Source organism: Manis javanica, chromosome 5 (genome assembly GCF_040802235.1).
Source record: "Manis javanica isolate MJ-LG chromosome 5, MJ_LKY, whole genome shotgun sequence".
Lineage (NCBI taxonomy): Eukaryota > Metazoa > Chordata > Mammalia > Pholidota > Manidae > Manis > Manis javanica.
The window spans coordinates 10,401,570-10,427,132 of NC_133160.1; the positions used below are offsets into that span (position 1 = coordinate 10,401,570).

Below are 25,563 nucleotides of genomic sequence, written 5' to 3' on the forward strand. Positions count from 1 at the left end.
CAACCCAAGTCAATTCATTAAAAAATGCTGACTTGGAACACTGGGAATGTGCCAGGGTCATGGCGTCAAAGCTTGGGGCTGCAGACAGGGTAACGCTTTCAGCTCCTCCAACATCAGATGATATTACTAATGGGGTTTCCAGAACCAGGGTTCAAAGCCCCACTGAAAGACCTGCTTTCCTATTTCTGGAGATTTCTAAACTCAGTTCCTGTGAAATAAGAGTCTTCTATGTATGCAAATGTTGCTGTGCGCCTATGCTGGAGCTGAAAGAACCCATTACAGTAGCTGTCCACCCCAACCCCCTTTTAAGAAAAAGGTAAGTGTGTTGGAAAATACTGAACTGGACAGAGGTTTCTCTTCTTTTCCATTCTGTTTATTGGTACAATATGAGAAGCTGTCGGCCAACTCAATAAGAGCCTTTAGACTTCTGGACAAAGGAGCTGAAGGGGAAATTCAACAGGATGGCAGACAAACACGCCTATCACAGGCAAAAAGCTTTTTGGGCCATCTGTGAAACAAGCTGCTCATGGAGGAGGGCCAGGCGGCCATCTCCCTGAGACGCAGGCTTAGGTGCGCATAGAAATGATCTGGTGCCTGCTCCTATTTTAAACATGACCAATTTTCTGCAGGAATAAAGGTGTCACTGGCCTTAACAAGCTTCTTTCCTTCTTTGGCTGGGAAAGCTTATGGGATTTTAAGCAACAGAATGAGTGCAAATAACCAATATGGAGCTCACTTTAAGAATCTCTTTGCTGGTTCTTCCAGATAAGCACTTTCAGTACAGTGAAGATTTTCTCAGTTTGACATTAAGAAAAAAAACTAATTTCCAATTTTATGAATATGAAAAGTGAGACAGCAGAAAACGAAAATCATCTGAATGTTGTATTATACTCTGGAAACTGAAAAGCCCCCCAAATCAGATCTGATATCTGACAGTGTACCTTTTTTTTGAGGAGGCCTCAAAGCTAGATGTAATTTTATTCAAAAAAGATAAAGAAATGTGACTTTTTTTTGTAAATTGGAAGGAGTGTAGAAAACCATGCTTGGTTAAAAAATATAAGAATGTGAGAAACAAAGGTTCTTTTCCTTAGAAAAGACTCTGGGCCAAGGCTCTTAAGTTACTGCAACAAGGCTGAATTGATATGAAGGATGAGATGAATGCCTTGACAGTAGCACAATCTCTCCTGCACTCTCATGTTTACCCGCCAGCCCACTGTGTGTGTACCTGAGGGTCGCAAGTGGGGCCACTGGCTCCTTCACTGGGTCTTAGTTGGGCTTCCAAGTGATTATTCTTCTTAAAAAATTCCTGCTCTTTAGAAATGCTTGCATTTGGGCCACCCATACCTCCATCCACTTTCAAATTAAGACAGGATCTAGGTGGACGCTTGTTCTCTTCACTCCAAGTGCTTCCACACCCCGGGCGCGTTCAGCATCTAATTATATATATTGACTCCACAACTGGCATACTGGTTACTCGACCTGCTTATCGCCAGTGATCTTCATCTCCATTCTTCTTCAGATGACATAAATGGACCTGCTCCACCTCTCAAATCATGCATCAATTACCTGTTATGTGCCTGGAAAGTTAGTGCTGTGGTTGGCAAAAGCCATGTGGATTTCTTTCTATCACCGCTTGAGGCTCTGCGTCATGGCAGCTGGCTTCTCCAGTTGGCGAGACCCCTGGGACCACCTTGGAGGCTCTCTACCACACCTTCATTCCATCAGCTACACCTGGCCATGCTCCGTTGTCAAAACATGCCGTGCCTTCCTAGCGTTCAGGATAAAAGCTGAAGGCCCTACTGTGGTCTCTGGGGTCTTCCCCGATCTACCTCCTCACTTTACCTTTGTGATTTCCTGCTCTCCCACTCGCATCCTGGCCTTTCTGCTGTTCCTTGAGCCCATGGGGCTCATTCTACCTCAGGACTTGGTTGTCTTCTCAGTTAGGCATGGTCTCTCCCAGAGAACAGAATGGCAGGACCCCTCATTTCCTTCAGATCTTTAGCCTACAGTCATCTCTGGGCAGGGCTTTCCCTGTCTATATTCTATCTAAAATTTAACCTCCTTTCTCTGTCAATATTTACAATCCCTCTTGTGTATTTTTCCCTTACAGCTCATCTTTATTTAACACACTGTTCTTTTTACTTCTCTTATTATTGTTCATAGTCTCTGTTAGAAAGTAAGCTCTGAAGGAAGAGGTTTTGTATTTTGTTTACCGTGCCATTATCTGTATAAAAAGTGCCAAGGATATTGCAGATCCTTGATAAATACATGTTTAGAGAAAGCTTACAAAGGAATGCCTAGAAAACATGATGTTTGATTGTAATTGGTTTGACACTACTGTGGCCACTTGGCATGAGGTTTTTAAGAGTTGCATCTGCCTTGTAATATAGCAAAGGACATGCTATTTTCTGCTCCATTTCAGGGCTCCCAGTATTTCCTGAAGAGAATAATAGCAATACCTGCATCCTATTGCTTTGTACTTGGCTCCTTACAAAAACTACTTCATCTAATCCTTTAGCAACTCTGCAAGTTAGGTTATATTATCCCCATTTTATACATGAAAACCTGAGGCTCGTTAACTAACTTATCTACTATGTTGAAGCTAATATGTGCTGGAATTGGTATTAAATAGGTCATTCTAAATCAAAATGCTCATTTGTCACCACAAAGCTATGGTGTTTGGGAGATCTAAAAAGAGAAGAAATATGAATAGGCAGATCTAATCTGAAAGCAATGAAGAAATGTGAATGTATTTTAAACCAGTGAGTGACATAATTAGGTTTGCATGTTAGAAAAATTGCTCTGGCAGTAGAGTGGAAAATGAAATGCAGACAAATGGCTGGAGTCAGGAAGTGAACAGATCATTGCAAGAAACTAGATAACAAATCATGAAGCTCATTCTAGTTGGTGGAAATTGTGATATGAAAAAGAACACAGAATTTAGATACTTCAAGAGCTAGAATTCACTTAGGGATGAGGGAAGTGAGAGGCCAATGATGGCTTCCAAGTTTCTTATAGAAATACATGGTGGTGATGTTAATCCTGATTAGGAATATAAGAAGAAAAGTGGATTTGAAAGAGAATAGTAGAGCTGAAATCAAAGGAGAAGAGACCCTTTCAAAAGGAGAGACTGGTATAAAATCTCAGATAGTGCCAAGAACTAAATAAGTCAAGGACTGAACACTGTTGTTTGGATTTGACCCAGTGTACCTGTTTTTTTGAGCTTTGAAAAGTGACATCTTAAATTTCACATTAAATATAAAAATTGAGTTTCAATTAAAGTGCTCCTCAAACCAAAACTAAGCATAAAATTCCTCCTTCAGACACAAACTAAAACTGGCCCCCTTAAGGAACTGGAGAAAATGGCTAGAGATGTATGTAATTAAGAATAATCTTATCAGCCACGTTTGTTCATATTAAAAGGATATTAATGCAGAGATTAAGCCAGTGAGAGTGCCAAGTGCTGCTGAGCCAAAGAACATTTTGAGGAAGTAGCCAAGGGCTTGTAAAAATGTTTGCCACCCACTGACATCTGACATATTTTTTCTTGTTAAACCTTCAGCTGTGCTAGGAAATAAAACAAAAACAGAAGGAAGTTAAAATGTTATTATAGACAAAATTATTAGAAACTGACCTAGAACTTAGAACGTACTTCTTGTTTATTTTCTCCTTCATTCATGCCACCATTCAGTTAGCCAGCCATATATGTGTTGGCCTGCTTTATTCCAGGCACCATGTTAGTCCCTGAGGGTTCAGAGATGAGAGTCAAATCCCTGCCCTTGTGGAACTCTATAGTCTGATGAGGGAGAAAACAAGACGGAAATGAGTGGGCATGTCGGGTAAGGGCAAAGGGCTGTAGAACACAGGGCAGGCGTCTCACTTAGCTGGGTGAGGGGCAAGGAAGGCTCTTCACGACACACAGGCTGGGTTTAGTTTTTGCATAAGGAAGAGTTATCCAGGGGAAGAAATGAGGGAAAACACCCCAAAAAGAGGCAGGGTTCCCAAGAGTATGTAGCACATTCTGGGAGCATTCGGTTAAGACAGATTAGTATGGATAAAACACAGGAACAGCACGTAGGGGACAGAGGCTAGTGCAGGGACAGTGGCAAGAGACAACAGCAGCAGGCGGCACAGGACCCTTGAAAGGCTTTGGATGGACCAAGCTAAGGAGTTGGTGTATCATCCTGAAGGCCCTGGGGAGGCATGGGGAGTGGTCCTGGGGTCGGGGAGCAGGGTGTCCTGTGAGAAAACCCTGGAATTGAGGCTCGGGCTGAAGTCAGATTAGAATGGAGCTCCCCAAAGAAATGCCATTGGGTGCAGAGTGAGGGTGGATTTAGAAGGCATTAAAACAAGGAATTGAAAGAACTTACTTCCCCTGTAACAGAGCATAATGTCAGAAGCCATTAAACTCCACTCTTGGTTTTATCCCCAAACAGCACCCACGATGCCATTAAAACGGAGTTACTGTCATTAAATGTCCTCCTTCGGATTCTACCTTCAGACTATCTTCAAATCTGTCCACTTCTCTCCCTCCCCAACCCCTGTCCCCAGGCTTATGCCTCACTGATCTCCCTGTACACACTCTTGTCTTCCCAAGGACCAGCACATTCTTCTCATAACCTGAATGATCCCTTAAAATGCCCTCTGACCAGGTTACTGGCCTATTCGAAACCCATGGACAGTTTCCAGCTGCTTTAGGGGAAGAAGCTCAGTCTTCTCAGCATGTCCTGACTCCACTCTCCTCTGATCCTACGTCCTCCTCACGCAGGGCTGGCTCCACTGTCATGGCACCTCCCTGTAGGTCATCTTCCGCTCTTCCCTGGCCTCAGCTAACTCCAGGTTTGTGCCTCAGAACCCAGGGTCAGTGTCACTTCCTCAGGGTCACCTGCCCTGACCCCTGCACACAGGCCAGTCCATTTATAGGTTCTCCTGGTGCCTGACTTCTCACAGCATGTGAAAACGAATGCATCATTGCACGGGACCAAGCCTATCTCCATCTTGTTCACTGCCACATATCCAGGGCCTAAGGCAGGGCCGAGCATACAAAAGTCACACAAAACTTTTTGCTACATCAGTAAACAAAATAAAGAGCTGTCAATGGTAATATTCAGTTTCATTAATGAGTGTTTTGGCATAATTTTAAAACAGGATAATCTCTGATAAAAGGGTAGCTTGGTCAAAGAACCTTAGGAAGCCTTTTGTGGCAATTCACAGCACAACATAACATAATAAAGGCTCAGAAGTCTTACAAAAAAGAAATCGAACATTTTTCACACACAAGTTTTCCAAACTCAACTGGATGCACAATCTCCCCCATCCCCCTTTTACCAGTACGTCACAGGTTAACAACCCACCTTGGGGAATTCTGGGAGCCAACAGGGTTCTTAGGGGGAAAGTGCTTTTGGAGGTTAAGATCACTACAGTTGCCAAGGGATCTATGGGCCACATGCAAATATGTCCAGCCTCCACCCCACGTGGCAACCAGGGCTGGTACACTGGTTTCATTGCGCAGATGAAGCTGGGGCCTAGAGAGAGGGACTAACTGGTAAGGTCACACCAAAGACTGACAGCAAACCCAGGGCTCAGGCAGGTGGTTTCTGAACTCAGGATAAACCAGAGTATCATCTGTACTTTTCTGGCCTGGTAATTTCCTATATTTTATTTTTTCAAGTGGTATTTCTCACATCTTAAACAATAAAAGACTGCTGCTGCAGGTTCCATTTCAAGAGCTTAAGCTGTAGCTGGAGAGAACAAAAGGTTTCCTCTACAGCAATAACTATAAGAATAAATTGTCATAGCAACAAATCAAAGCTAAAAATAATTTAATTAAAATTAATAAACAGAAGATTGCTTTCTGGCACTTACGAAAGTAAAAACATTAAAAGGGGAATTCATTTACATACTCAGTTGCAAAAAGAAATATGTCAGATCACTTTGAAAATGATCATTTATGAAGTATATATACCCTTTTTAAAATAATAAGTGACTCTGCCTTATAACTGAGGAATGCTGACAATTGCTCCCTCCTGTACTTAAAAAAAAAAGCAGGCCTCCATGTCCCTTGTCCCCATCTCCATCTTCTCTATGTAAATGCCTACTGGCTCACAAGAGCCTTGTCCGAGAAGCCTTAACTCCAATCCTTGAGTGGTTGTTACCCCCTCATTAGACAAGGTACCATATTCACTTCTTCATGAGCATCTTTCTCCCACTTCGGACCAAGTATGCAGAGTCCCACTGGTCTCTGAGCAGTGTCTGGCACCCAGAAGGCCCTCACCACGTGCCAATGGTGGATAACCAGCCTTTTGCACATCTGAAGAGTCATGGAGGCTGGCTGAGGCTTGGGCCTGTGACTCCCACCCCAGCCTGTGTACAGCAGCAGTGGGGGTGGAGTCTGGAAATCACACATGCCTATGGTCCACTGATCCAATTTCAGGAACTCTTGTTATAGGTGATCTAGGCCTTAAAAGCACTTTACCAGGAAGAGCCTCCGGCTACTTAAAGTGACTCCATCATTTGTTATTAAAATAGAAATTCAAACAAAAAAACCTCCTAATCTTTGGCCTTTCTGTGGCAAAGCGACCTGGAAAAGCTCAGAAAAGCTCCTACTTCTGACAGATTTTTAAAAATGAAGTAGACCCAGAACAGTTGAGTTGAGCTCTTAATGCATAAAAATAACTCATGATGCCACCTCCAGTTTAGGCAAAATTCTTTATCACAAATGTTCAATATGTGCAGCTAGGACGTGAGATAGAAGTCAAAACCAGAAAGCTAAGAATCTTTCAGAGTGGATCTTAAATAAGAAACAATATTGTAATTACATTTACAAGTCTTATAAAGGTCTTAAAGAATGCTGTATGATAATTTCCTAATAAAGTTATAGAAATTTTTACAAAGTGAGAAAACCAGTAATAGGGAACTGGTTAAATAAATCATAGTAAATCCATAGGAAGGAATACTCTGTAACCAGTAAATGATGTTTTTCAAGACTATTTTATCAACAGAAAAGTTACAGTATATGGGCTATAAGCCCATTTAAACAAAACATATATATAATTCTACCAAATTGTAATACTACCAAATGAATGCAATGCATGTAATCTTTTCCTTCCTTCCTCCCTCCTCCCTCCCTTCCTTCCTTCCTCCAGGAAGGTTTCTTGGCTTTGTTTAAGGTCTGCTGAGTACCTCTTGCAATTGAGCAACCTTGGGTAAGTTCTTCCTGCAAAAGCAGGACCCAAACAGGCCAAATACAGAGAAATCATAACTGGGGGCAAGAGAAGGAGAGGAAGGAGTCTCACGTTAACTGGCGTCAGATGCTTTTCACAGTGTTCCACATTTAGCTCCGACGTCCAGCCGTCGGCTGAGGCATTATCACCCTCCCTTTACTACTGAGAAACCTGTGGCTCAGAAGGTGGAGCTGACTCAGGGCCCCACAGCTCTGAGAGGCATCACCAAGACTTGAGCCCGGCTCATCCTGACTCCAAAACCTGCGCTCTTTCTGCTATAAAACATCTATTTTATTCCAACATAAGAATTCTGAATATAGTGTATAATAAATAAAGCTTGTAAGGAAATGTTATCTACCAGGTTATGCTCAGCAAGGAATCTCAAGACAAAGGAAACAAATCAGTACTCAGATCATGGAAATTCTAATCTCTACAGAACACACACTGGCCCCTAAAATTCTCCTAACTCATCTCGGATACATGGTCCAGGGCTCTTTTCTGACCAACTGTGCCTTCTGTTTTTTGGCAACACGATTTGGGTCTCCTGCCCACATATGCTAAGGAACCACAAAATGCAGAGTTCAGGGTAAGAGGCCTGTATCAGATAAATGCATTTGAGATTATCTTAAATTCATTTCCATTTCCTAATGACTTCTTGACATTTTATGATTCATCTTTAATTTTTCAGATCCTTCCACAGGACAGTTAAAAGCAATCAACATTTGAAAAAGACTTGTGGTTTCTCAAGCTGTGTTCACACAGCAGCATTGTAAGGTGGGCTGCCTTATTTTACAGCTGTGCAAATGCAGGCCATATACAAACAGCTCATAACTAGGAAAGCTCTGACTACTGCTTCTGTCTGCCACAGTGCTGCCCAAACACTGAACCTTCATTATTTGGGGAACTTAGGGAAAATCTAAGTTCCTGGCACTTACCCCAGACCTGAGGTGGAGCCTGAGAATCAGAAACTCTGAGGGTAGGGCCTGGGATTGCTACATTTAATAAGCACCCCCAGGGATGCTGAGGAGAAGCTGAGGCTCAAAAGCAAGCCATAAAAATCAGACTCTTCTCTCATCACCCAGGCCCTTGACAATATTTCTGAGGCACATCAGGCTTGTCAGGACAGAAAGATGGAGAAGCAGGTAAACTACCTGTCACCCAGAGGACCAGCGAGTACACATGCAGCTACATGGAAACACTGTCCCTTTGCTGCAAGGACCTTTAGCCTGTCACTTGCAGAAAGCACACTTACTTGGTCAGGACAATGGAGACTGCGTCATTGAGAATACTCTCTCCGAAAACCAGCATGTTGAGCACGGGGTCCACGTGAAGTGCATTGAAAATAGCAATAGTAGCCACTGGATCCACAGCAGAAATGAGGGAGCCAAATGCAAAACTGTGAAGAACAGAAAAGGGAGGGGCAATCCCATAATGCTTATCACTCGGTCCACATCGTGAAACATTAAAGTTCAAAGATGGTATCTGGTATAACCTAATAGGGCACACTGTAGCGGAAGTAACCACAAAAGATGGTCTATTTTTTTTCCACTTATAACATCTGCTAATTGACCTTGTGGGTGGGGCAGTGAAAGCCCACCCTAAAAGGAGTGGTTAGGGATAGCCTGCTTTTCCGCCACAAGTACTGAGACTTTATTTTGACCAGTGGTGGACAGAAGACTTGCTTAAAATACATCACAGACTTCCCAGGTTTCTGGGTCAGAGCAGCTGGAAGCATGGCTTGATATGGTGGGGAGGAGGAGGGGGAGAAAGGGGATGTGGGCGGTGCTCCCCCAAATGGCCCATGAGCTCTAGTGCCTGACCTCTGCTTTGCCCCTTGCCACCAGACCACCAGAGTGCCACTTGTGATGATCCCAGCCTCCACTTAAATTTGCAACATCTAAGAAAGGGCCCAAAGCCAGCAGCAACTCCAGTGTGCTTCAGGGGATGGGCAGCGTGGGAAGCCACCAGCATCATTGCCGCCTCCCACCAACCCAGCAGCGCTCACTGACAGTACCCGTGACGGTCTAATTACCCTCAACAAATATGTGTTCACTGTCTAGTATGTTTCAGGCACTAAGTCTAATACTAAGAGCAAACATTTATGTGGCACTTGCCATGTCCCAGGCATGGGTCTGAGCACTTTACATACAGTAACCCAATAATCCACAGAGCAGCTGTGTGGGATAGTAGGACTACTGGCCCAATTACACAGCAGAAAACCAAGGGCCAATGAGGTAAAGTAACTCAGGTCGGCAGCTAAGAAGTGGCAGAGCCAGGATCCAACCACAGGCCATCTGGCTCAGGGTCCTAACCACTAGCCCAGATACAGCAACACCCAGAGCCTAAGACCAATGTAGGAAATGGCAAGCTTACGCAGGAAATCGGGGTGACAAGAGAAAGAGTAACATGGCAGGGGTGGTGAGGGGGCCACTCAAACTGGGTGGTCAGGAAGTACCTCTGAAGAGATGACACTCATTCAAACAAGGACCTACAATGACAAGAAGCTGGAAGCCAAGCTAATATCTGGGGACAGTGACAACAGCAAGCTACTTCAGGGGCGGGAGCAGGCTTGGCTGCCTGAGAGACAGAAAGGTGAGGGTGAGTGGTAGGGGATGTTAAGAGCCTGGCCAGGGAGGCAGGGCCACATCACCCCTGGGGCCTTGTGGGCCGCCTGAGAGCTGGATGATTTATGCTCTCAGCCCCTTCCTCTTCTCTCCTCAGGGCTCTTGCAGGCCTTCTATGCCTTCAAACTGCTATACCTGGCACCACTTTCTTCCTGGCTCAGAAGCATGGTTAGGTCTGCTCCCTCCTGCAACACAAGAAAACCCTGGAGCCCCAAGGGGACAGCCCTGGGGAGAGGCCGTTCCCTGTTTCCCGCCTCACCAAGCTCGCATGGGAGGGAAGCGGGAGCTGCTGAGTGCGCTGTCTCATTGCCAGCAGCCCTCGATCGATTGGCTCCCACTCCAGCCCCAGGAGAGGAGTTCCTCCAAGGGGAGATGCTTGGTTAACTTGCCAGTTACAGATTTCTTCATAAATGAATAACCTGAAATTCTGGTTTCCATGGTAGCTCCCCATGAGTCTGACCACTGTGCATTCATGCAGGAGAGCCTCCCACCTCAAGGATAGCCCCAGGACCCCAAGCTGAAGAGCACCCCAAAAGGCAGTCTCAGTTCCCAGACTTTGCCTGTCCTCGCAGAGGTCACCACATGCATGAGCTGTGACTTTACCTGCCTCTCACCCACATGGTCATTGCCAAGGGGGCTGGCACTGTGTTAGCCATGAGCGTATTCCCAGGCTCTGCACTTAGCTCGGCCTGGAGCTGTCTGTGGAAGGCAGGCAGGCGGCCAGGAGGGAGGAAGGAAGGTAACGCCACCAAAGGGTGTCAACCTGGGAGGCCCTCACGCTGCCATCCAACACACAGCTTCCTGTCTTTCCTCCTCTCCTATTATTCTCACTCTCACCACCCACAGTAACATCACAGGGACCTTGAAGAATGTCTAAAAATTGTATCCCAAAGAGAGAGGAGAGGTGGGGGAGGGGGAACCTGGGAGCCTTTGGTGTGTGTGTGTTGGGGGCCGACTTTGTGCAGCTCTGCTGGCCTCCCCCTCCATTCCCGAGTACAGTGCAGTCAAGTGGACAGCCACGGTTCTCCCTGCCCAGCACCTAAACCTGGATTTGATAACAGCACCCCAACTTACCCTTGGGGAGTCACACCTCCCCTGCTCTCCATCCATGTGGTTGCATGGGGCTCTAGGAGTGGGCAGGGGACTCAAGCTTGGTCTAAGAGGGCATTTTACCAGGTCACTGGGCATTAGGTTGGCCCCTTTGACAGGGATGGCTGAAATGGAGGTGACATGAGCCCAGAGCCATCAGTGCAGCTACTTGGAAGTGAGTGCATCCTGAGGATGAAGCTCACCAAGGAAGAGCTGAGCTGAGATGCGGTGAGAAGAGAAATTCCCGACACCAAGGACCCCTAGAGGCTGTTATGCCAGAAGCCATCACTCTGGGGACACTTCGGTTCTATGAGCCAGCAAACTTCTTATTTTGCTGAAACTACTTTGTGCTGGGTTCATTTGCACTCAACAAGGCCTGACTCGTGTTCTTTGCTCCAGTCCCTGTGGGACCCTGAACTGGAAATCAGACAGCAGGAACTAGAAGATGAGCTGAAGAATGGAGGGGGGGCATGGATTGATGCAAAGATCCAGAGTACAGTAAATACAGCGAGTCAGTAATTGTAGAATCTGAACGGTGGTCACGTGGGTGGGTGTCCAGCTGTATGATGCTTTACCTTTTCAGTATGTTTGAAATTTTCAATTTTTTGTTGGGGGGAAATGCTTTGCATAAATCAGGTGACATCTTTAGCTTTGGCTGGGAATGTAAACTGGGGCAGTATATTTCTGATAATGAATATGAAAAGTCTGAAATATATGATGGCCAAACCATTGAGAAGTCTGAATCTAAGGGGTTTAATCTTGTCATCAGTTGTTCCACTTCATATCTTCAGGACCCAATCTTTTAAAAGACCAGAAGCTAGAAATTCAACTTAAAAATGTGTTTTCTTTATCATCTCAAAAGATAGCAATGTCAACAAAAAAAGGAAACAGACTGGAATGGTGAAATAATTCAGGGTGTATTTATGAATGAAATACCTCTCTAGCGAAAGTATCACTGACATAAAATCTGTGCAACAAAGTTGTTTTTGTTTTCTAGAGGTGCAGAAGCTTGTGGGTCTGTTTGACTTGCATAGCATTTTGCAGTTGTCAACATTTAAAAACCAGAAAATTCCTTGTTAAAATCTAGAAACCTGGCCTCTTTTGAAAAAAAATTTTAAACAGCTCGAAATTCTGGGCCCACAGTCCCATGTGGTAATTACCAGGTGGAGCTGAGAGGTGGCTAACCCCTTCGGACGGATGTGCTCACTGGTTCACCGCTGTCGCCACCTCTAGACACGCAGCTGGCCTCTGTTAAGTATTACCCCAGGCCCTGCAGCTGTGTGGGGTGCGACTGCGGGCTCATTTACCAGAGCACTCTCAGTCTGCGGGGCACTCACTTTCTAATAGGAAAGCAAGTGTCTGCACATGGAGAAACTCACCCCTGGCTCTTCTCTGCTTGTCCTGGGGCCAATGCTTTTACTGCTCTCCCTCTAAACATCCTAACCACCCTTTCAATTCAATTTCAAAAGAATTTTGCAAGTGTTTTCTGTGTCTCTAACCAACTGCCCCCAAACACCTGAAGGACTGATAGCTGTGACATCCTCTTTTACACTGACTGGGTTTGGGGCATTTCTTTTCACTAGCAAAACACCTACGAAAGGCAGGGCATCAGTTCTGCTTTATTTCCAGCTCCTTATGGCAGAGGAATGGGACTTTTGCTGCTTGTTTATATAGCAAGACTATCTTACAACATAAGCTGTGAAATGTATGCCCCTGGGGGGAATAATGAGATTGAACTTGATGTTATTAGAGGCACATTTCCCATGAAAAAGGGCTCCAAGATTCTAGTCTCCATGTTGCTGCTGCAGGTGGACAGTTCTGGCTGTCCTGATGGGAGAGACCTGGACCTGCGTGCTCGGCCCCACTTCCTAGCTCCCCAGCCATGCCAGAGGACTAACCCAAGCACTGATGGCGCAGAAACCCAGAGCAAGGCTGCACACTTGCTGGACTTCCCCGAGAGGGGAAACCAGGCTGCACTCTGCTCGTGTACTTTGTTAGCACTAGACTGGTACTTTCTGTGAGACAGTTGCCTAGGTTGCTTCTTGCTGATACGGACATTCATGAACTGGGCTCCTGGACAGCAGCTCTGAGTGCTCCCTGGAGCAGCTTCAGGGCCGAGGTGGACATCCACAGTGGAGCCCTTGGTCCTGCCTGCTCCCCCCGCCCAACCCCACTCCCAGGGTGACAGGAATCCCCGAGTAAAAACTCACACCTTACTCCCTGCATATCCCTAATCTATAAAGACAACTTTTTATTATGGCCATTAAAAGGACTTAGAAATTAGCTGAAGATGGTCTTAAAAGGACAGAATGTGTGTGCATGTGGAGGGCAGTTAACGAAACAGAGCTATTCCCTCCAAAACTTGAATGAAATCAATCATCTCAATCAGCAACTCTCTGACTAGATATCTTCAGACACAATTTTGATTCATTTCAGAGACACAAATTAATTCAGAATAGACTCTATAACTGAAATCATCAGCAAAAAAAAAAACAGAATAAAGGAAAACCACACCCAGGTATTAATGTGAAGAAAACTTTCCCCAGTCTGAAAAGTAGTCACATGGGTGTTACAGTATGAAAGATTTACCTGTCTGTCATGTTGAGTTTAGAGATTACATCAGCCTGTAAAATAAAACACATAAAAACACAGACAGACAAAAAAAAAAACCCTGGAGAATAGCCAAGAAGATTAAATGTCCATTAGTGCTTTATTATAAACTAATAAGGACATTAATCTTCAGTTCCCAAACCACTTGAAAAATAAAGAAAACTCCTAAGTTTTAGTTTAAGCATGCATTTGACCATCATTTACCAAAAGTATGGAAAAGAATGTTACATTTTCAAGCCAATTAACTAGAGTTTTCGTTTCTAAAATTTATTTCCATTTGATACTAGAATCTGAGCAATGAAGAAGGTTGCACGACAGATTTATTCTGGTGCCACCCAGGAAGCATAAAGGTGAATATCAGATGGGATGGACATGAGCCTATATCTGTCAGAGGAAGTGAATACATGTGACACACATAAGAGAAATATGCCAGTCACCCAGATGCCTGTGTCTCAAACTGAGTTTACTGAACTAGGGCGGGTACCTTCCCGCCACTGACCATAAGGAAAAGAACTGACATGCATAGACGTGCATAATATAAAACTACAGCTATTACCTTTCCAGGTTTGGTTTAAATTAATACACATTAATTTGAACTCAAGTGCAGAACACTCAATTGATGATACTGGGAATGGTTTTAACAATGGTGGAAAATCAGAGTATACAGTCTATATAGGTGGGCAGCTTAGAACTGAGTGAACACATTCAGAATCATCTTTACTTTTTAAAATGCAAATTTTTACATTTACAAATTTTACAAAAAACACCAGTTAATCCTGATTCAGTCCATCTGACAACATAATTGATACTGTTATAAATTTGAAGATCTAGATGGCATGTATTCTACTTAATCTTTAGGTATTCTGACTTAAGACAAAAATTGGTTTGCAAATAAGGTCAAAATGCTTTTGGGATTATGGAAAAGATTCACTCAGTTCCAGACACCAAAGCTCTTTGAGGACCTTTAAAAACGATTTTAGCATGCCTTTACTGTGCCCTCTATGAGGCTGGATTCCCTTCCAGGAGAGCATTTACCTTGAATGTGAAAACCAGGTCTCATGAGTTGCCCCTACCCCACCTTCCCGCACTAGCTCTAACAATGTAAGGTTTTGCAAAGTTTTCCCAAGATGTTTTTCTTACCTGACCCAGAAAATAAATTCCTCCACCTACTACAAAAGCGGAAATCGCTGTGCCAAACACTGCAAATAGGGTGATGGAACCAATGTTTTGGAAGAAGTTACCCTGTTTGAAAGAGCAGAAATGAGGGAAATGATTAGAAAAGCTATCTGGTTAGGGAAGGCATGGCCCCACACACCTGGCCCTCCTCACATGCCTGATTCCCTGTCAAGGGCACCACCACCCACCTCACTTGGCAAGCTGGAAACCTGGGAGTCCTCCTTCACTCCCACATCTAATGCAGAGCCCAGTCCCTTAAAATAACTCTAGGCAAACACGATGATTGTTTTTTCTAAACAAAAGGCTTTCATCTGAGTCTTTCTTTGCAAAGAGGTACTTTATTTTGTTAATATATTTTAAAAAGTTATAAACTAAGTCATGGTCTGTTTATAGGGATCTAATTCTGACATAATTTATGTAGTTGGTTAGTATCAATCTGGATACTGAAAATTTACCCAAATTCAAGTTACCACACAAGAACATCCCTTTGCTATATAAAGGAAATTTATGTTTCTCTCTGACATAATTAATGTCCTACTCTATTTTAATAATTTAAAGAACCAACAGCTGTCTACCTAATCCATATCAACTGATACTGAAATTTTTATTCCAAGTCCAAACTTACATCAGCAATTATAGTAAGATTAAAATAAAACATTCAAAGTTGACTTCCTAGTTTCTTCGGAGTCTAGAAGACTCTGAATTCACAATTCCAACTCACATTAGTCCCTTGCATATAAATTGTCACATTTTTTGCTGGAAAGCCATCTTCAGAGGAATGTTTTTCGAAGAAATTATTTTTCTCAAATTTTGAACAAGTTTATTCCCCCTCCCTCCAAAAAATTAGAAAATAAAAACTTTACATGCTTTAATATAATAAAGTAACATGTTTTTAAGTCAAAAGCAAATCAATTTCTTCAGCATTGTTCTGAAATATTTTGATAATATGCTTATAGTTCTTTTAAGAGTTTTTTGCAAAAATGAGAGCATAAAAGACATTGACCTTTAATTTCTTCTTGCTTATTTTCTTTTCAACAATTATCTGCTCTCAGTAATGGTTTGTAAGACTTGGGAAAGTTTTTGTTTTTTACATTCAACTTTCTTTTCACGTTTTCTTTGGATAGATGCACAATAAAATAACAAATTCAAAAAAGTCTGAACTGAACATATTAGAATATTTTTGCTTTAGTACCGAGACAGAATTTGTATTAAATCTTTACCAAAATGTTTTTACTAAAACTCTCCTGACAAATTTAACTCTCAAGTTAATAAGTTATTATTAGTAATAATGGTCCTATTAATAGATAATATTAACAACAAGAAGCACTACCAATTAATGTGGTGGGTGGTGCTTTATATACATTCTTTCATTGAGTGTAAATCTCAAAGCAACCTGGGGGGTAGGTTTTGGGTTTTCTTGTTTTTGTTCTTAATTTCTGAAAAGGCACCCATAGGGGGTGGTACATGATCAGACCTAGGTCTCTCCAGCACTGAAGTCCAGGCTCTTTCCCATCTCCAAGGAAAGGCCAAGCCTTAGTCCTTCCAACCTTCACAATTCTTATCATTTAAAGTAACTGCTGTATCGCTAATATTTTCAGCTGAATCTCCTGTTTATTTTAAAACTTAAAAATATTTATACTTAAAGAAAACTCATAGACAAGGAAAAAGCCCATGCTCACACACAAACTGGCTTAAAAGTGAGCGGTGCCCCCTCAGGCAGGAGTCCCACTGGAAGCTGGAGGACAGAGACTAGAATGCCAGCGCAAAGCAGAGAACTGGCAGGGGCCAAGGATGCTGCACTCCAGGTCCGGGGAGAACGGTCCGGCAACTGTGGGACTAGGTGGACAGGTCAGAAGGAGCTGGAAGGCTAGCGGGGGATGGGGCTCTAGTCTGGTAAAGAGAAGCTGAGCCAGGGAGAGGGTGGGAAGAAACGAAGACTAGGGAGGAAGGGGCGTATCAGTTGGGAGTTGTGGCCCAGGGCAGGGCATGGAGACAGGAGATACTGAAGGAGGGATGGGTCCAAGGAGGAAGAGAGGTCCCCCTTGGCTAGCTGAGAGAATCAGAATGCCTGGGAGCACATGTCCCAGTGGTCCCAGGACAAAGTCTGTCCTCTTAAACTCTGTGCCAATCTATGACCAAAAAGAGGCGTTAATGTATTGTCCATCCACCACTTAAAACTACTTCGGCCACTCTTTCTAAGCAAAGCAGCAGTATGAAAAACACTAGTCTAATAAGCCACATTGCTTGAAACCATTAAAGCTGCCCTTGACAATTTTTGCTCCTCAACATAAGTCAGGCAGTCCAGTCCAGCTTCTACCATGCACCGTCAGGACGTTTGTTCACCCAGAGCCACCACTGCTAAATTAACACCCAAGCTTTCAAGGAACCTGCCTTCCAAACATGGGAAGCCATCCAGACAAAAGGCCCTAATGTGTGCCCGAATCTTACCTTGTGTAATGAATATCCTGACTCAAATATAATAGGTGGAAGCAAGAGGAGGAAAAACATATTTGGACGAAACATTTCTTCTTCCTGTAAATGTAAAATGAGTATTTTCAGAAGCATGAACTTTGGGTAATTAAGTAATGGACCCATTGTCCAACCTGTTTTTTTTATAGCCTAACCCCCCGTGGAAATGTACAATGTTAAATGACCACCCAATAATAAAACTAAGAAGAGACAAAATAACCACCACAAAAACAAAACCCCAAATCCAAAAAAAAAAGACCTGCAATTTTAAAATGTAGGACAAGTGATTTTTTAAAAGGTGACCAGCAAAGGAATAGAATGAACTGCTTCCAAACATGAAGTAGCAGGCTTTTTATTCTTTACTAAGGAAAGAAAATTAATTTTAACATAGAAAACATTTCATTTCAAATAGGATACTTTCAAAAACAAGTCCACAGTTGGAATCCTCTAGGAAAAAGTAATGGTCAGCCCTAAAGCAATCTGCTAGGAGGAAGAGTAAGGCCTAGACATGCTCAACACAGCCCTGCCCTTTCTTGGCCTGTCACAGACAACTGTGCTGTTTCCCTCTATCTGACTGTGATGAAATAGTCCCCACTGATGCCCTTGTGACTTGGGACATGGCTACAAAGTGAGCTCCTTGCTATGCTTTCAGACTCAAATATTAAGTATCATTATGAAAGGTATTTCTAGAATATGGCCATCTTTGAGGGGGGATAAATAATAATTTCATTTTAGGCTGAAGGAATTTATAACCACTAAACTGGCATTACAGGATATGTTAGAGGGACTTCTGTACATGGAAATACTCTTATGCCTAAATAGTTTTCACCAGTGAAAATAAATGCACAGTAAAGGTAGTAGGCCAATTACTTACGAAGCAAGTATGAAATTAAAACAAAAGTAGTAAAACCAACTATACACAAAATCAGTCAAGGGACACACAAAAAATGCAGATTATGACATCTAATACATAAAGAGTGGAGGAGAAAGAAGAATAAAAAAGAAGTACTTTTAGATTGTGTTTGAAAAAGAGCAATCATCAACTTAATGTAGACTGTTACATGGTTAGCAAGCTATCAATGAACCTTATGGTAACCACAAACCTAAAGCCTATAATAGATACACAAAAAATTAAGAAAGAGAAATCCAACCATAACACTAAAGAAAACCATCAAGTAACAAGGGAGGAAGAAAGGAACACAGAGGAACTACAAAACAACCAGAAAACAATAAAATGGCAGTAAGTACACACCTATCATAATTACACAAGAGACTCATTTCAGACCCAAAGACATATGCAGACTGAAAGTGAAGGAATGGAAAAAATACTTCATGCAAGTAATAGGGAGAAAAAAGCAGGAGTAGCAGTACTTAATATCAGACAAAATAGACTTCAAAACAAAGAAAATAAAAAGAGATAAATAAAGACATTACATAATGATAAAAGGATCAGTCCAACAAGGTAATACAACCATTATAAATATGCACCCAACATAGGAGCACCTAAATATGTAAAACAAATACTAACATAATTAAAGGGGGAAATAGACTGAAACTCATTCATATTACGAGACTTTAATACACCACTTACATCAACAGATGGATCAACCAGACAGAAAATAAATAAGGAAACAGAGGCACAGAACACATTAGATCAGATGCACTAACAGATTTTGACAGAACATTCCACCCAAAACAGCAGGATACACATTTTTCTCAAGTGTACATGGAATATTCTCCAGAATAGATCACATACAACAGTCCACAACAAGCCACAGTAAATTTAAAAAAGACTGAAATAGTATCAAGCAACTTCTCAGACCACAATGGTATAACACTAGAAATAAATTACACAAAAACAAAAAAGTCAACAAAAACATGGAGGCTAAACAACATGCTTCTAAATAATCAATGGATTATTGAACAAATTAAAACAGAAATCAAGCAATACATGGAGACAAATGAAAAAAAAATACAACAGTCCAAAATTTGTGGGATGCTGCAAAAGCAGTTCTAAGAGGGAAGTACATAGCAATACAGGCTTACCTCAAAAAACAAGAACAATCCCAAATAAACAGTCTAAACTCACAATTTTAAAAAATTAGAAAAAAAAGAACAAATGAAAACCAAAGTTACTGAAGGACATTATAAAGATCAGAGCATAAGTAAAATAGAGAATAATAAAACAATAGAAAAAAATTAACAAAACCAGGAGCTGGTTCTTTGAGAAAATAAACAAAATAAGCAAACCCTTAGCCAGACTCATCAGGATAAAAAGAGAGTACATAAATAAAATCAGAAACAAACAAGGAATAGTCACAACAGATACCCGAGAAATATAAAGAATTATTAGAGAATTCAAAGAAAAATTATAGGCCAATAAATTGGACAACCTAGAAGAAACAGACAAATTCCCAGAAACATACAACCTCCCAAGACTGACCCGGGAAGAAACAGAAAATCTGAACAGACCAATTACCAGTAATGAAATTGAATTGGTTATCAAAAAACTCCCAACAAACAAAATCCAGAACCAGATGGCTTCACAGCTGAATCCTACCAAACATTTAAAGAAGAGCAAATATCCATCCTTGAAATATTCCAAAAAGTAGAAGGGAATAATCCCAAACTCATTCTATGAGGTCAGCATCACTCTAATAGCAAAAAGCAGACAAAGATATTACAAAAAAAGAAAATCTGATGAATGCAGATGCAAAAATCCTCAACAAAATAACAGCAAACCAAATTCAAATATATATCAAAAGGATCATTCATCATGACCAAGTGAGATTTATTCCATGGATGCAAGGATGGTATAATATAAGTAAATCAATCAACATAATTAATAAAACATTAATTAACATTAACAAAAAGGATAAAAATCACACAATCATCTCAATGGATGCTGAAAAAGCATTTGAAAAAATTCAACATCCATTCACGATAAAATATTTCAACAAAATGGGTATAGAGGGTACATATCTCAACTATAATAAAGGTCAATATGACAAACCAGAGCCAACATCATACTCAATGGCAAAAAGATGAAAGCTTTTCCTCTAAGATCGGGAACAAGTCAAGGATGCCCACTCTTACCACTTTTATTCAACATAGTACAGGAGGTCCTAGACACAGCAATCAGACAACACAAAGAGATAAAAGGCATCCAAATTGGTAAGGAAGAAAAACTGTCACTATTTGCAGATGACATATTATTATATATGGAAAACCCTAAAGACTCCATCAAAAAACTACAGGAACTATAATAACTGGATTCAGCAAGGCTACAGGAATCTGCTGTGTTCCTATATACTAACAATGAAATAGCAGAAAGAGAAATCAGGAACACATTTCCATTTACAATTGCATCAAAAAGAATAAAATACCTAAGAACAAACCTAACCAAGGAGGTGAAAGAGTTATACCCTGAAATCTACAAGAAACTCATGAGAGAAATTAAAGAAGTCACAAATAAATGGAAATCTAGCCCATGCTCATGGATAGGAAGAATATTGTCAAAATAGCCATCCTGCCCAAAGCAATTTAGATTCAATACAACCCCTATCAAAATACCAATAGCATTTTCCAATGAACTAAAGCAAATAATCCTAAAATGCATATGGAACCACAAAAGACCCTAAATAACTAAAGCAATTCTGAGAAAGAAGAATAAAGCTGGGGATATTACGCTCTCTGACATCAAACTATACTACAAAGCTACAGTAATCAAAATAATTTGGTACTGGCACAAGAACAGAACAGACCCATAGATCAATGGAACAAAATAGAGAGCCCAGATATAAACCCACACATATATGGTCAATTAATAGATGATAAAGGAGTCATGAATATAAAACAGGACAAAGATAGTCTCTTCAATGACTATTGTTGGAAGAACTGGACAGCTACATTCAAGAGAATGAAATTGTATTACTTCTAATTCCACACACAAAAGTAAACTTGAAATGGATCAAAGACCTAAATGTAAGACATAAAAACCATAAAACTCTTAGAAGAAAACAGGCAAAAATCTTTTGAACATAATAAGCATGAGCAATTTTTTCCTGGACACATCTCGGGACAAGGGAAACAAAAAATGAACAAGAGGGACTACATCAAACTAAAAAGCAGTACAGCAAAGGATACCAACAGCAGAACAAAAAGGCAACCTATAATATGGGAGAATATATTCATAAACAATTTATCCAATAAGGGGTTAATATCCAAAATATAAAAATAGCTCATATGCCTCAACACCAAAAAAACAAATAACCTGATTAAAAAATGGGTGGAGGAACTGAACAGACATTTTTCCAAAGAAGAAATGCAGACGGCCAACAGGCACATGAAGAAAAGATGCTCTCATTGTTAATCATCAGGGAAATGCAAATCAAAACAACAATGAGATATCACCTCACATGTGTCAAAATGGCCACTTTCCAAAAGATAAGAAGTAAGTGCTGGAGAGGATGTGGAGAAAAGGGAACCTTCTATACTGTTGGTGGGAGCGTAAATTGGTGCAGCCACTGGGGAAAACAGTATGGAGGTTCTTCAAAAAACTAAAAATAGAAATATCATACAACCTTTTAATTAGCAATCACAATATAGGAATGTCACAAGGAAGGCAGTACAGCACGGAGATGACAAGTAATGACTCTACAGCATCTTACTATGCTGATGGACAGTGCCTGAAATAAGGTGGGGGGAGGACTTGATAATAGGGGGGAATGTTGAAACCACAATACCTTAATTTAAAAAAAAAAGAAATACCATACAACCCAGTATTTACCTGAAGAAAACAAAATCACTGATTTGAGAAGATATATGTATCCCTATGTTTATTGCCACATTATTTCAGCAGCCATGATATGGAAGCAACCAAAGTGTCCATCAGTAGATGAATGGATAAAGAAGATGTGGTACATATACACAATGAAATATTATTCAGCCATAAAAAATGAATTCCTGACATCTGTGACAACATGGATGGACCTAGAGGACATTATGCTCAGTGAAATAAGCCAGGTGGAGAAAGACAAATAGCATATGTTTTCACTTATTTGTAGGATCTAAAAACAAAACAAAACAAAAGTAGCAGTAGACTCACAGACTGAGAAGTGACTGACTGAGAAGTGACTGGCAGTTACCATGAGGGAACAGTTGGGGTGGGTAAGTGGGGAGGGTGAGAGGGATAAAAGGGCACAAAATTTTTTATCATAATATAAGTTGGTGATGGTGATGGTAGTACAGCATGGAGAATATAGCCAATGAATGATTCTGTAACATCTTCCTATGCTGACAGATATTAACTGCACTAGTGGGGATTTAATAATGTGGGTAACTGCTGAATCACTGTGTTGTATACTTGAAACCAATACAAGATGGCATATCAGTGATATTTCAATTTAAAAAAAGAAAAATAATAATTTCATTTTCTATGTTAATACATCTCTCTAATTTTGGTGCTACTGGGTGTAAAGCTTCTCTCCAATGTGCTGATCTCACTTTTTGACAGAGAACAGGCTTCACCTCAGAGGTTTCAGCAGGCATCAGTCCTACACTGTTTTTATTCTCTTGATTTATAACAACAATTCTGGTTTCCCACTTCACGTATTAGGCTGCTCCTTTAAAACAAATACATATAGTATACCAATTCTAATATCTCTCTCTAAAAGTACATATTGGTCCTCAAACCCAAAATGACTACATGTAATATACACTCTATTTAATACTGTGAAAATCAGGCCCTTTTTCATATGAAATTTCCATGCCACAATCTTGACAGCCTGATTTCTTGTCAAAATCCCTATTCAAAAGAATGACTAATGTATTCTTACAAATGTACATCTGTTACCATAAAGACTAAAATAACATTCAAAAAGGCTTGAAATAGAAAGAGATGAGGACTTCTGAAAATGCCTTATTAAGTCTGAAAATAACTGCTCATGACTCAGACTGGCACCATGTGAAAGGAAATGGGCCAATCTGTGCTTTGTGGGGAACTTGTTCTCAGGATCTGTGCAGTGGGCTGCAGAGTGTCCTCTGGCCCCAATTCACATCTACCTGGAACCTCAGAATGTTGCCTTATTTGGAAACAGGGTCTTTGCAGCTTCAACTAAAGGAAGAATCCGATGAGACCACACTGGGTTAGGGTGGGCTCTAACAAGAGAGTCCTTATAAGAAACAAAAGGACAAATGGACACAGAGAAGGAGGCCGTGTGAAGACAGACTGAGGCAGAGATGGGAGTCACGCTGCCTCAGCCAAGGAACACCTGGGGCCTCCAGAAGCTGGAAGAGGCAGCGAAGGATTCTCCCCTAGAGCCTGGATCCATTTCCAACACCTTGATTTCAGATTTCTGGTCCCTAGAACTATGAGAGAATAAATTTCTATTGTTTTAAGCCACCCCGTGTGTGGTAATTTGTTACAGCGGCCACAGGAAGTGCATATACCACCTTATAGTGCATAGTGTTACAGAAAAGTCCTGGGTTCCTTTTGGCAACATCTCCCCCAAAATGGTCTGAGGTGATTTTAGGTGGTACTTGAACAGTGTCCATCAAATACCACCGACCCCACAGACTGATAAACTCAGCCCCTTCTGATTCCTTTTCAATCCCAACTAAGACACCTCAGTTTAGTCCTATTGGGTGTAAAGCCTCTCTCCAACGTGCTGATCTTGCCTTTTGACAGAACAGATTTGGCCTCAGAGGCTTCAGCAGGCATCTGTCCTACTTTGCTTTTATCCTAACTATTTATAAAAACAATATTAGTTTCCCACTTCACACAGTATTAGGCTGCTCCCTTTAAAATAAATGCATTTACTGTACTGAAGTTCACAGCTGCATTATTCAAAATAGCCAAAAAGTGGAAAAACCCAAAGGTCCATCAACAGATGAATGGATAAACAAAGTGTGTATATACCTGCAATGGGATATTATTCAGCTATATAAAGCAGGAAACTGTGATACATGCTATAATGTGGATGAACCTTAAAAACATCATGCTAGGTGAAATAAGCCAGACACCAAAACACAAATGTAGGAGTCCACTTATATGAAGTACCTGGAATAGGTAAATTTCACAAAGACAGGAAGTAGAATAGCTACTAAAAAAACCAGAAAATACTAAAAAATATAGGAAGTGGGGAGGAGGGAATGGGAAGTTCTTTAATGTGCAGTTCCTGTCTGGGATGATGAAAGTTCTGGAAATGGATAGTGGTGATGATTATGCAAAATAGTGAATGTACTTAATGTTGCTGAATTGTACACTTAAAAGTAGCTAAAGTGATAATTGATTATGTATATTTTACCACAATAAAAGCCTTTAAAAAAAGCTTTTACAAAAAAATACATATACATAAAAAAGCAACTTGATTTAAAGAATAACCATATGACAATACAAGTAGAAGGCATGTCCAGCAAGACAGTTTAGAAACAGAACTACATGGAAAGAAAACACCGAGCTCCTTCATTATTCTTCCTATCTCCCATGCCTTCCTGCGGCACCCAAGGTTGAAACAGGTGTCCCGCTTCCGGCTTTGGCTTTCCACAAACACCTGTTACTCCAGGAAGCCTGCCCCAACTATTCCAGCCTAGAACCTTGCCAGATTCTGAGGTTAAGCTCCGTATGGCTCTTCAGGCACTTAATTGCATCCATAACCCACCTTTGGTTCACTTGTCTGTACTATTAAGCATATTATTATTATTTATTGAAAAGTAACATCCATTGAAAAATAAAGTGAAGAATTTGATGCATATAAAACCAACAGTGCAAGATAACTTCCCCTCCCCCTACTCCCACAACTCAAGGGCAGGGGTCCCAGCTCACAGCCTTCCCAGGGCTGCTCAGCATTACCCAAGGGAGCCGCTGCTGCTCACTGCCTCAGATCTCTGCTGGGTGGAATGTGTCTGTGGTGTTAACAGAGTGTCTGCCTCTTCAAGAGAAGCTAGAAGTTCAGATTTTTATGTGAAATTTTCAGAATTTTACATAGATAAGTCATTTTCAAATAAAACTAAAAATGTTTGATTGTTTTTAAATCAAACAAAATGTGTTAGTGGGTGGTGTCTACACATCAGGCTATATCCAGTCTAGGAGTAGAGAAAGGGTTGCAGTCTGTGCCCCCTGCCCTTGAATGAGCCACTGTGAGGGCGGTCTAATTCCGCCAGTCGCAGGAAGGTGGAGATACCATTCACAGTGCGCTCCAGTGGGGCCTGCCCAGTCCCTTCCTCAGCTGAGGGAAGTTCTAGAGTATTAGGAGCTTAATACACATCTAAGACTTCATTTAATACATACAATATCTTCTGAGTATTATTTATAACTGACTCAAGTTGTGTTTAGGTCAGACTATGAAGTGTGCTTTGCAAATTTTACACTC

At 41.3% G+C, this 25,563-nt stretch overlaps 1 protein-coding gene across 10 annotated transcripts in view; it reads right to left on the reverse strand.

Annotated features, from left to right (window-relative positions):
- The window catches only part of SLC9A8 (solute carrier family 9 member A8), a 70,617-nt gene that overhangs the window by 23,270 nt on the left and 21,784 nt on the right, over positions 1-25,563 (reverse strand). For all 10 annotated transcript variants that reach the window (XR_012131281.1, XM_037006273.2, XM_037006271.2 and 7 more), the window contains 5 exons: positions 17,171-17,254; positions 14,687-14,788; positions 13,526-13,560; positions 8,476-8,619; positions 3,429-3,567 (listed from right to left, as the gene is read on the reverse strand). Coding sequence is in view for 9 of the 10 variants with exons in the window: in XM_037006273.2 (XP_036862168.1) it covers positions 3,429-3,567; positions 8,476-8,619; positions 13,526-13,560; positions 14,687-14,788; positions 17,171-17,254 (504 nt within the window). In the remaining variant the exon portion in view is untranslated. The remainder of the gene's footprint in view (positions 1-3,428; positions 3,568-8,475; positions 8,620-13,525; positions 13,561-14,686; positions 14,789-17,170; positions 17,255-25,563) is intronic.